At 31.0% G+C, this 12,887-nt stretch overlaps 1 protein-coding gene across 4 annotated transcripts in view; it reads left to right on the top strand.

The window, feature by feature from the left end:
• Positions 1–12,887, top strand: part of NOVA1 (NOVA alternative splicing regulator 1) — a 145,625-nt gene that overhangs the window by 116,341 nt on the left and 16,397 nt on the right. For 2 of the 4 annotated variants that reach the window (XM_077770498.1, XM_077770496.1), the window contains one exon: positions 978–1,049. The exons of the other annotated variants lie outside the window; for them this stretch is intronic. In XM_077770498.1, coding sequence (XP_077626624.1) covers positions 978–1,049 — 72 coding nt within the window. The remainder of the gene's footprint in view (positions 1–977; positions 1,050–12,887) is intronic. 4 annotated transcript variants of the gene reach the window in all.

Genomic DNA, 12,887 nt, shown 5'->3' with positions numbered 1-12,887 from the left:
TCTGTTGAGGGTACTTCTTAAGCAGCGCTATTTGCTAAGTGAAAATATACTTTTTAAAAAGAAAAAGGCTTGACATCTTACACTTAAAGTTTATTCTATTAGATGAAGTTTTTAAAAAATTTTAATGAATTGTTCAACAAGTATATGATGGTCTCATACAATATATTTTATATATAGTATGTATAAGTGTTTAGGAATGAAGTGGACAATAAATATGATTCCTAATATTTTTGTGCTTATTTTCAACACAGGCTGATGATGCTACAATACATCTATATTAAATTTTCAGTCTTTAACATAAATGATAATATTATGGGAATTTGTTAAAATGCGATTAGTTACTTGTATATTAATATGAGGTTAATGTTTACATTTTCAGATGGCCTCTAAATTTATTAAAAATTAATTTTTTAGAAGATAACCTAATATTAAGAACTCAGAACTGCAAATTTAGTTGCTTTTAAGTATGGATCCCTAAATTCATGTGGAATCAACTTGTTGGTGATGTTCAACATATTAAGTAGGTAGATGCTTTTATGCCAAAGTAAACTTCATTTCACCACTTCTTCCAATCCCCGACTGTATTCATTGATAGGAAAATAACTCTTTCAGTTTTACTCATTGAATTTCTTGAATTTTTGTTTGACATCTCTTTTCCCCCAAGCAAATAAGAGGGAAAGAAAAGAGACTACTATTCATGAATATGGTCAGGATACCTTTAATACTCATATGAATTTTTATCAGTCACCATCATGATTTCAAGTCATGAATTTATTTTTACATGCTTATGCATGCATATTTACATGCATTAATTACTTAATTGATCTTAAATTCCATTAAATTTAAATGAATAGGAGAAATATTTGTTCATAGGATTTTGTTCTCGTTATATTACATTTTATTTTATTTTGTTTTATTTAAATAATCAGTTTAAGGCTTTTAAAGGTTGATTTGCTCCTGAACTGCTTTGTTCCCAGACATTGCCATCTTCCCCAACTACCACCAAGTCCTCTCCATCTGATCCCATGACCACCTCCAGAGCTAATCAGGTACAGTATCATCCTGTCATCTACACCATACTTTTCACGGGTGATTGCCTGCACACTGGAAAAAAAGATAATGGTGGGTTAAGGATGTATTCGTTCATTCACATATGTGCACCATGACCAGATTCCAAATAACCTGAGAAAGAAATCTCCATTATTCCTGTAATTTATATGCATTTTTAACTTTAGATAACAAAAATATATTCAGAGATAGACTTCAAGAATTTTGGATTTTACTCTTAAAATTATGACTTTATGGAGCTCTACAGGTTTTTTATTGAGTCACTGTTTATAATCTTCATTATTGTTTCTTCATAGGATTATTGGTATATAAATTAAGAATATCATGTATGTACAACAATAAATGTATAAATATGACTTATTGAGCAAAGGTATATCTTTAAAAGTGAATGCATTTTCAGTTGGTTTTTTATTTCAGACATGCCTTTCTATGTAAACAGTTTTCAACTTTCAATGAAAAACATTTCTAGCAATCTGAAAGTAACTGAAAATTGGTGTTTGTGATAATTTTAGTGCTGTTTAACAACTCAGGAAATGGTATTTTCTTCTAATTTAATACTAGCATTTTCTTTGGTGGAGTGGCACACTTTGCAATTAGAAATATCAAACTAATGTTTGATTTGATGATTGTTTTGGTACTGAATATTTGTAGGCCATTTTTTAAAAATGTAGTTATTTTTGGCACATTTAAATATATAATCTAAAATATTTATATGTAATTCAGAGCCATAATGTACTTGACAAATGTTAAAAAAAATATTCATTAAAATGATTAAACACATTTTCATTTTGTCTGAGTTGAGCTTCATTTAGGTGAAAGATGTTTTTTTTAATATTTCTACTTTTTTTTTTTCTAATATAAGGCCTTATGGGATTATTCAAATATTAAACAAAAGTTTATCTTTTTAATATATTTTTCATATAGCTGACTAATAAATTATTAACTTTGAACTATATTTGCTAACTATATTAAATGTGCCTTTTGCATGTAATCTAATACTTTTGCAATCTCAGGAAAAATTTTAAAACAATACCTGGAAGCAAAACTAACATGGAGTGCTATATTATTCTATAGTAGGAGCTTGATTTTCATTTTATGCAGTAGCGTTCCCTTTAGACAAAACTACTTCATAACATTCACATTTTAGCCCCAATAAATTGGTTAAAATAATACACATCTCTAATGATGAAACCCAACACTTCTCTTTGAAGGAAATGGTATGAAATAAATGTGAGAAGAAAACTTATAATATTAATGCATGAAGTTAAAAAGATGTTTATACATTTGCACTCTATATGCCTATCTCTTACAGGAATCTTAATTATATGATATAGAAAACTATTGGAACAACTGACTTTATTTTTTAAAGTTTCTCTTGTATTTTGTCATTATTTTTTGAACAAAAATGACAGATGAGCACAGGAGCAATAAAAATAAAACTAATGATTTTTCTCAGTGTATCAAGTAAAAAACCCTGGATCTGGAAAGAAAAACTATCTCAATAGTTTTGTCTTTGCAGTTAGATTTATACTTCCTTTTATTTTTTATATGAACATGTGAATTTTTATTAAATGATTTCTTTAAAAGGCTCATTTATACATTGAAGTTTACTAATAATTTTACCCTCCAGATATGTTACTGTGTCCACCTCTACCAATTCTAGTTTTTTTCTAATTTGAAGTAATAATTTGTTGTGGTTTTGTACTCTGTCAACTATACCCACTTTATTTGTTAAATATATTTTATTTATAGTCTGGTTTCTTCTGATTTTATACAAAGAAGCGTAAAATCTCTTGTATAACATAAGGCAAGATATAAAAGAAGAACAAAACAAATTTCTTAAATTTACTAGAATTTTAGTCATTGTCCACCCTTATTTTATTAGTAGTTTATATTCATTGTATTCCCTCGGTATTTCCCGATAGATTCAACTTCACTAGGTTCAGCTTAGATATGTAAGGGTATATAGATAGAAAAATGGGTTCTAATATGATAATCTTAAAAACTTCATAATTAAAGTGAACTTTTAAACATATAAGAAAATTTTTTGTGTTGCAGGTAATATGATACCCTCTGCCGTTAGAAGTAACTATAAACTTTTTCCTTGTAAATTTTTATAAACCAATGTAAAATACATCCAGACAACTATTTGTGTTACTTCCATCCGTAAAAACTAAATGAGTTATAATTGAGTTCTATTCCCAGAATAAGTAGTTTGTGTTACAAACTAATGTGGTATAAAGATCTAAGGAACTACTAATATTCAGAAAACTCAAAAGTAAAAAGCAAGATAATATACCAAAGAGTAAGTTTTATTGCAATTTCAACATTTGAAAATCTTTTCTTTAAAAAATGATTACATGTTTCAGTACCTACTAAATTTTACTTTTTCTACCCTCGTGTTTCTACAGATCAGACTATTTCCATAGGTCACGCAGGCAGACTGTAACCACAGTGTTGTCGGTCTATGATAATATCCCCCTGAAAATTGAGAACTCTTACAATATGGTGATTAAAAGGCAAGACTAATGCCAAATGGTCTATGATCAAATCCTTGTTCTGCCACTTACTTGCTGAGTAAATTGGGCTTCAGTTTCCCCTTTTGTGAAATTCAGATAATTATAGCACTTTATTGGGTTGAAGAAAGAAATTCATTGTTCATGAGCAGTACAGTATCTAGAATGTAATATTCACCTTAAATGTTAGAATATGTTTATTTAATTTATTTTTTATGAAATATCTTTCAAGTGATATGGAAGAGTGTTCTTTAAGATGGTAAATAAGAGTATACACCTTATTAAAACTGAGTTTTAATCTTAAGAAAGGATTCTAAGATACTAGTGTTCCTACTTTTTTTACTTCAAAATGTTTCTGTAATCAGTCTCTGCATGCTTTTTAAGATAGTTTACGCTACAGTTATTTTCTCTAGTGAGAATACTAAGTTGTGCTTTCTCCAATGATGAATCATCTTGCTATTATTTCCCTATTGAGAAAGAAGAGTTAGAAGGGCTAACTTACACTTTTGTGTGTGTGTGTGTTCAATATTGCAAGGTGCAACTTGGAAATTCCTTATAGGTGAAATTTTAAATATGAAGTAAATGTAAAGATATAATAAATAGAATTAGATTCTTTAAGCAATGTGTTTTTTAAAAACTTAAAAACAAAATATGAAAAACAAAGAGTTGGGTTTGATCAGTTTTGAGTTATTGATATTAAATTTTTCAGTCACTTCAAAAGTCAACAAAGTGGTTTTGTTAATTACTTAGTGGTGCCAAAAATTAAATTCCAGCCTTAATTTTAGATTCCTGGTGGTTAGCTCACCTAGGATTCTCCTCAAATTTCATGAAAAGAAAAAGGAAAACTAATGATTGCAGAATACATGTTTAATGGACATTTATTTGTTTACTGATAAATTTGAAATTGTATATCAAAATATAATAAAACAAATGAAAATCAATAACTCATGTATAGTACCTTTGCTATGGTTACAGGAAAACACAGATGAAACCCACTGGTCTTTCTTTATATTCATGACTATAGATCTCAAGTGGACCCTTAATTCTCTCGAATAGTCATAAGACCATTTACTTTTTTACTCTCTAGATGGCTATTTCATGTTTTCTTCTTTCAACCCCTGTATTAGCTTTCTATTGCTGTGTAGCAAATTACACAGTGACTCAAACAGCACCCATTTATTATCTTGTAGTTTCCATAGGTCAAGAGTCTAGGCACTGCTTCACCGAGTTCTCTGCTCCTGGTCTCACAAAACTGCAATCAAAGTATCGGATGGAGTGCATTCTCATCTAGAAGCTTGACTGGAGCCTAATCTGCTTTTAAGTTGATCCTGGTTGATGGCAGCATTCAGTTCCTTGAAGTTGTATGACTTAGGGCCCTTACTTCTTCCTGTCTGTCGACAAGAGGCTGCCCAAGTTTCCTGCAGTATGACCCTCTGTACAGTAGGCACTTTCTACCATGGCTGTTTGCGGGAAAGTCTTTCTCCCGTGTGTGCTAGCAAGATGGAATCTTACATATTGAACTTAATCACATGTGTGACTTCTCATCTCCTTTATCATACAATATAACTTAATCACATTAGTGACATTCCACCATTTTGCCACCTTCTATTGATTAGAATCAAGTCACAACTTCCACCCACATTCAAACGGAGAGAATTACACAAAGCATAGCACCAAGGAGGTGCATCATGGGGCCTTCTAAGAATTCCCGTCAAACCTTCTATAATATCTTTTGCTCCATCCTCACTCCCAACTGATGATCTGACTTCCTGCTTCACTGAGAAAAATGAAGCACTCAAAGGAAAACTTCTACAAACTCACACTAAAACATAAACTTAATGAGCCAGTATGGATACCCACATATTCTACATTCTCTTACCTTCTCCTATCTAGAACCACTAATTTCAGTTATATGTTAAACACCATCCTTTTTCCTTTACTCAAGGAAATCTCTCAAGCAATTCTGCCTTCATCTCTCCTTTATCCTTCACTTTTTTTGTCTCTATGGAATTATTCCCAGCAGCCTACATATATTTTCCCCCATCCTTTAATTCCACTTCCCCCACCAGCTAATCCCCCACTTCTTACACTCCTTTACAGCAAAATTCACAAATTGTTTTCTCTATTCTCTGTTTTCCAATTTTTCTCTTCCCATTCTTTCTTAAGTCCATTCCAGCAAGATTTTTGCCTCTACCATTCCACCAAAACTGTTTGCCAAGGACATCAGTGATGACCACACTGCTAATTCCATTTATTTGTTCTCAGTCCACATGTTACTTGGCCTATCATCAGTATTTGTCATAATTTGTCACTAACACTCCCTTGCTAAACTTTCTTTACTTGGCTTCCAGGATACTATACACTTGAGGTTTTAGCATCGTATCTTGTGCTTTCTCTCAGAATACTTTGCTAGTTCTTCTCTTCCCACTTAATTTTGAAAATCTCCATGTCTTAGGACTTCTTTGGGGTTTATACTTTCTTTCTCCTTATCTGATACCATGGCTTTCATATGTTACCAATCTGCAAAATTTATGCCTTCAGTAAGGTGCAGCTATACTATGGACTAATAAAGCTTAAGCCTTAAGACTTCTTACCTCTACAGGGTTATTACAAGGCACTGTACCTAAATTTATGTTCATAATTTTGAATATATTTCCCAAAGACGTCCCCTAAATTTTTATGATTCAGGTCCCACATAACTTGGGTTCATTTTTATCTCTAATCCCACTCTCACTAAGAAACTGTAGACTGTGTCCAGATTCTTCTAGCAATTTCCACTTGCATATCTAATGGACATTTTAAATTCAACAGTCCAAAAACCTGTGGTGTCCAAAAACCCTAAACCTGTTCTATCTTTCTCAGCCTTTACCATCTCAGTAGAAGGCAATGCCATGCATCCACTTGCTCAGACCAGAAATCTTAGATTCACTCTCACCTCTTTTCTTTCATAACTAAATCCAGTTTCTATAAGGAATAATAGCAACTCTGCCTTTAAAATATAGAATCGTAATCACTTCTCATTACATCTACTGTTACCCTAGTCCATGCCTGTATTATTGCAATAGCCTCCATTTGGATTTCCGGCCCTTTCTACCCTTGCTTTCCAGAAGTTTGTTGTACACCAAGTCTGTATTCCTTTTAAAAATGTGTCAGGTTTTTGTGGGTTTTCCCCTCTTTGTCTATATCTATGATAGTTTCCCATTTCACTCAGTAAAGGCCAAAATCCCCAAAATGATATCCATTAATTTACAAGATCTGGCCCTTGCCACATTACCTCTTTCACTTCATTTCCTACTTCACCTCCTTACTACTCTGCCTCAGCCAAATTTATCTCCTTGCTTTTCCTTGCAGACGATAGGTGTGCTCTTGCTGCAGTTCTTGCTTTTCTCTCTGCATTAAATTCTTTTATCTCAGAGATCTACTTGACTAACACCTTCATAACCCTCAAGTCTTACTTCAAAATTCACCTTTTCAGTAAGGCCTACTGACCATCCTATGTAATACTACAAACTGGCCTCCTCATTCTAGTACCCTTAATTCCCTTTATGTTGCAGTATTTTTTCCATCCCTTCATAGAAAACCATATATTTGTTCTCATATTTACTGTGCATTGTCTCACTTTTCTAGAAAGTAAGATGCATGGCAACAGAGATCTTTGTTTTATTCTCTCATGTTTTACAAGCACTAACCTGGAGTATAATATTTGTTGGATGACTTGTCTTAGAGGGATACATAGGCTTATGGCCTGTATGTTTAAAAATTAGTTTATTTTTGAAAATCCCTTCAAATGAAATTTTGAACATAAGTCCTCAAAAATATAAACCACCTGAATAAAGGATGCTTTAAATTTTTTATTGTAATTCATTTATTTAATAATATTTCTTAGTTAATAAATGAATTTATTGAAATTTATTTTAAGTATAGTTGACATACAATGTTATATTAGTTTAAGGTTTATGACATGATGATTTGACAATTTTATACATTACACAGTGCCATGAAAAGTGTAGTTACCATCTGTCACCACACAATGTTATTACAGTATTATTGACCCTATTTCCTGTGCTGTACTTTGCATCTCTGTGAGTTAATTATTTTATAACTTGAAGTCTATAACTCTTAATTCTCTTCACTTATTCCACCTATCTGCCCATGCCCTCCTTTCTGGCAACCACTGGTTTGTTCTCTGTATTTATGTATTTCTGTATTGAATAAAGAGGTTGAACAAAGGGACATCACTTTCGTCATTAGACTTCTGGTCTACTCAGAACACAGTTTGAAAACTAGTCAGCTGTTGTCTCAAGTATTGTCATAATTCTCCAACAAAATACCAAAATTTTCATTTCCTTCAGCGTATGTATGGAAGTTGGTATGTGTGTGTGTACATGTGTGTAATAATCAGAGTAGTGTTCATTAGAGGTGTATTTAAGAAAGTTCTAGAAAAATAGTGAAATCCAAATGTTCTTTTTAAGTGAAGTGTTTTTATTATCTACATTAGAGTTTATGTACTGTGCTTACTACTAGGATGAGCTTTATGAAATTGCTGATATTAAAAAATTGCTAATTGAGGGCAATTTCTTAGTATATGTCATATATATATCAAAATTTGCGAAACTTTCCAAGAGTAAATTGAACCAAAAAAAAGGATGGAATCCATATTAAGATAATGTACAATTTTTGTATAAGTACATAAAATGCTTCCTTAATGAATAGATAGACTTCTGGAAGAGAAAAATTAAAATAGAAATATCAGTACTTCTTAATTAAAATGTAAATGTATTGTAATTTTCATTTTCCTCCAAACTTTTTTTTTGGTATTGTGGGGTATAGAAACAAAGGCAAAATGATTTTAATATTCATATGAAAAATAAATGCCTAAGAATTACCAGGAAACTATTAATAAAAGGATTATCAAGGAAATAATATATTTGTGGGATGGCATATTTGATTCAGTATTAAGGTTTATTATAAAGCTATCATAATAAAAGGAATGTGATATTAACACAAATACATATAATTGATCAGTGAAACCTATTAGATTCTAGAAATCCAAGTACATATGATGATTTACTGTATTTTATTATGCATTAAGAAAGGTAGTTTAACTTAGGGATTAAGAGAACTGTGATCTGGAGCCATAATTCCTGGCTTCAAATTAAATCTTTGCCACTTTCTAATTTTCTGATTTGAAGAAAGATCTTTAACTTTGCCATTGTGTTTCTCATCGTACAAATGTGAATAACAACAGGGTCCCTAGCTCATAGGTTTGTTATGATTCTTAAATGAATGAATACATGAGAAGCACTTAGAACACTGCCTGCTCCAGAGTAATATTTAAGTGTCATTTTAATTCATTTTAGAAAAGGATGTTTTATTTAATAATAAACAGTGTTGGTATACTTGACTATTCACCTGAAAGAAAATAAATTAAGACCTCCATTCTGGGTACTATGTAAAAATAAATCTCAATGCATTCAAGATTGAAACTGTAAATTACTGTGTGAAATCAAGTTGAGGATAACTTTTTATTAAGCAAGAAGGAAATCCAGAACAAAGGAGTAGGTTAAAAGATTTGGTATATACTTTATATTTTTGGTAAGCAGAATACACATTAATAAGCAAAGATGGCAGTATCCTTGGAAAAATCTATGTTAAACACATGACCATGAATTACTAACTCTAGTTTAGAGGGAACTTCTAGATATGAGGGGGAAAAAAGAAAAATAGGTCAAGATTATGAAAAGACACTTTACAGAAGAGGAAATGGAAATATCCAGTGAATATATGAAAACATGTTTAAGCTCAGTAGGCATTAGGGAAAGATGAATCAACACCATAAGATTATACTTATTTTTTACCAAACAGATAAAATTCTGTGTGTGTTAATAATGCACATCAATCAGGAACACAAAAAAATCTGTGTATGTGTGCGATGTGCATTTATAAATTTAAAGTGCTGGCATGGATATAGGAAATAATTATCCTTATACAATATTGATGTAACAAATGCTACAATATTGCAGCTTTTGAGAATTTATCCAGTAAAACTTAATGCACCGATACATAGGAATATAGAAACAAGGATGTATATATCACAGTATTATTTGCAGTGGCAAAAGTTGGAAAACAGCCTGACCTCTAACAGGAGAATAACTGAATAAATTATGGTATTACAGAATATTATGTGGTGATACCATTAAAAATAATGAGTTGGAGCCACACAAATTGGCTTAGAATAGTGTTCATAATATATTATCTAAAGAATACTAAGTTCTAAGAAACATATGGCCCTATGTTTAGTAATCAGAAAACCTTGTGTTCATGTATCATAGAGTGATGACAAAGACATTATTAACTTTTTCTGTTTATATCTACATTGTTTTTAAAATGTTAACTGGGAATTTAAAACAAGCTGGAGAAAATGACTTCAGTCCTGGTATATACTGTGTTTTAAGGGATATAGAGTGGGAATTTCCCAAGAGAAATACTGGATCATCTTTGACATTACGTATCTGTTTGAGCTACTTGACTCCTCTTTTTCTAGTCATGGGATGCTTTATTGAATAATTTTAGGAAAAGTCACAAGAAAGGATTCCGGCCTAGAGGAGACCTTTATTAACTGACAAAGGAAATGACACTTTTTTCATATTTTAAAGTTATATAAAATTACATATTATATGTAATATTTTTCTTCACATTTCTTAATATATCAAAGGCTCTCAATCCTACTTTCACATCAAAAAATACCTATGGAGATACTTAATAGATCTTGCAGGAGATTGAGCATTTATATTTAAAGAGTCAGAGAAATGTTTTCTGAAGCTGTTTACTATCTGAAAAATGCATATTAGTTGACTAAAACGATTGTGTACTATACTAACACTGTCTTGTCTCTCAGACTTTATCAAGGCTTTTTTTTTCCATTAAATAACGTACTTTATGTGAAAAATAATAAATTAAAGAAACTATTTGATTTGTGAAAAGTTGAAGAATAGGTGTTAGGTTTAGCATTGAGAATAGTAAGAGTTTACTACTAGTACAATTTAAAGGGTTATTATGCAAAGAATGATTACCTTTTCAGATAGCATTAATAGTCCTTGACGATTACCAGGAATGATTAGGAGTTCTCTTACCTCGAAGATCTTTATATACAGATTACAAAAATTATGGAAAAGGGTTAAACTAATGCTTCTAACGATATTCATTCCATTGCAGACTTCTAAGTTAGTTTATTATGCTGTAGATAGTGTGTTCTTCATACCCACTTGTTGGAATCAGAGGATCTGCCTGAGAGCAAGTTAAAAACTGCTGTTGAACATACCTAATTTATATTTTCATAACACACCATATGGTAAATACCAGATTATATGACCTTCCGAAGTCCCTTTTGAAGGAACAATTCCATATGCACTTATATTCATTTTTACGGAAAATCTAGTGCTTTTCAGCTATTCAGACTGAAAAAAAGTGGTATACTTCAGGGGAAAAGAATGAATAGTCACTGTAATGTTGCTTATTTTACATCCCATACATGGGTCAGGCATTGGCTCTTAAGTAGGCAGATTTGCAATATTCTGTCTTTTTGGACTACCTAATAGGTAGAAGTGTTTTGTTTATCTCATTGACGTTTTTCTTGCAGCCATAGCTGCAATAATTCTTACACCACAAAGTGTTCTCAAGACAGAACATTATTCATGCATTTATATAACCAAAGCATTTAATGCTCTGTACTCTGGCATGTGTTTTAGTCTTCTGGCTGTGTGTGTGTACAGTTCAATAGAACTCTTTCTTATTTTTCTATTAAAGCCATACAAAAGGGGCAGTTATCAGGTTTATTTTCAACATTTTACTTTTTAAAATGCTTAGAAACTGGAAGTCTGTGAATGTCTTTGCATGTTCTTTCAGATAAGAGTAGTTTTGCCAGGTTACAGAGTTTAACTCTTGCTCACTATAGACTAAAAAGTTGTTTTTCATTGTTGGCTTTTCTAATTTATCTTTGATTAAAGAATATTCTAGAAGATAATAAGTTGATCATTTTCATCTTTTCTTCTGAACCTAATACTTTTATAATTTGTTTCATTAAGCATTTGGGTTAGCTGTTGTTTTTTTCTTGTATTAGATGATAGTTTTTTTAAGATACTCTTTAAAAATATTTAGAAAAGGAGGGGCGCCTGGGTGGCTTAGTCGGTTAAGCGTCCGACTTTCGCTTAGGTCATGATCTCGCGGTTCGTGGGTTCGAGCCCCGCGTCGGGCTCTGTGCTGACTGCCAGCTCAGAGCCTGGAGCCTGTTTCAGTCTGTGACTCCCTCTCTCTCTGACCCTACCCTGCTCATGCTGTCTCTCTCTCTCTCTCTCTTCTAGAAATAAAAAAAAAAAATTTAGAAAAGGAAATGTTCTATTGCATTAACTTACTGCAAACTGTTTTGAGCCAAAGAATAAAAGTTATAAAATTAATGTTTTTTATGATTTGTTAAATATTAGAAATGAACTACTTCAATTCATATATAGGGAAAGAGCTTAGTTTTGTGACTTATAATATAGCTTGTTAAATTACAGACATTCTTCTGTAGTCTTTATGTTAGTTAATATTTGTTAATATTTATCTCAAGTGTTAAGTAAGAATAATTTGTGAAATATTCATTTTCTTAACGATAGCCATTTGTGATAATAAATTATCAAATTTTACTAGTAAAATACTTAAATGCAAACATGTATTATCTTTTAAAAAATAAGTATTGGCCTCAGAAAAATTGTTGATAAAATTAAACATAAGTAATGTTGTGTTAGGATGATTAGTAAATATAAAATACCTACAAACACCTGTATTTTACTTCAGTAATAGCTTAAATCAGGTTAAAAAAATATTGCATATCAATCTTCTCAACTAAATAATAACATTTAATTTTAATGGTAAAAATGGCTTAATCAAAAATTTGAAAAAACAAAATTAAAAACCCAAATTATACAAGTTTTAAAAATTCACCTATTTACAGAAGTTTAAGTGGAGATTGATTTTTCAAACATAGTTGAGACATTTATTTCTGAAAATATCTAATTAGTTTGGTCTATCGTAGAGTATTAAATCACCAATGAATAAACTCAGAATTTAAAAAAAATTTAAAAAATTTTTTTAAATTCTAACATTAACTTTATGCTTTTCCTAAAGAGGTATTTATTTTAATTATATGATTCTTATTTAAAACTATAACTTTAAATTTCCTTATTTTAAAATTTCGAAGTATTTTCTAAATCTCCTTCTGCCATTTCTCAACTACTTTTATAATATAAATTTAAATATTTAGTA

This window comes from Crocuta crocuta, unplaced genomic scaffold (genome assembly GCF_008692635.1).
Source record: "Crocuta crocuta isolate KB4526 unplaced genomic scaffold, BGI_CrCroc_1.0 scaffold175, whole genome shotgun sequence".
In the NCBI taxonomy this organism is placed as follows: Eukaryota; Metazoa; Chordata; class Mammalia; order Carnivora; family Hyaenidae; genus Crocuta; species Crocuta crocuta.
The sequence above is the reverse complement of the archived record's forward strand: the minus strand, read 5'-3'. Positions and strand labels throughout refer to the sequence as shown.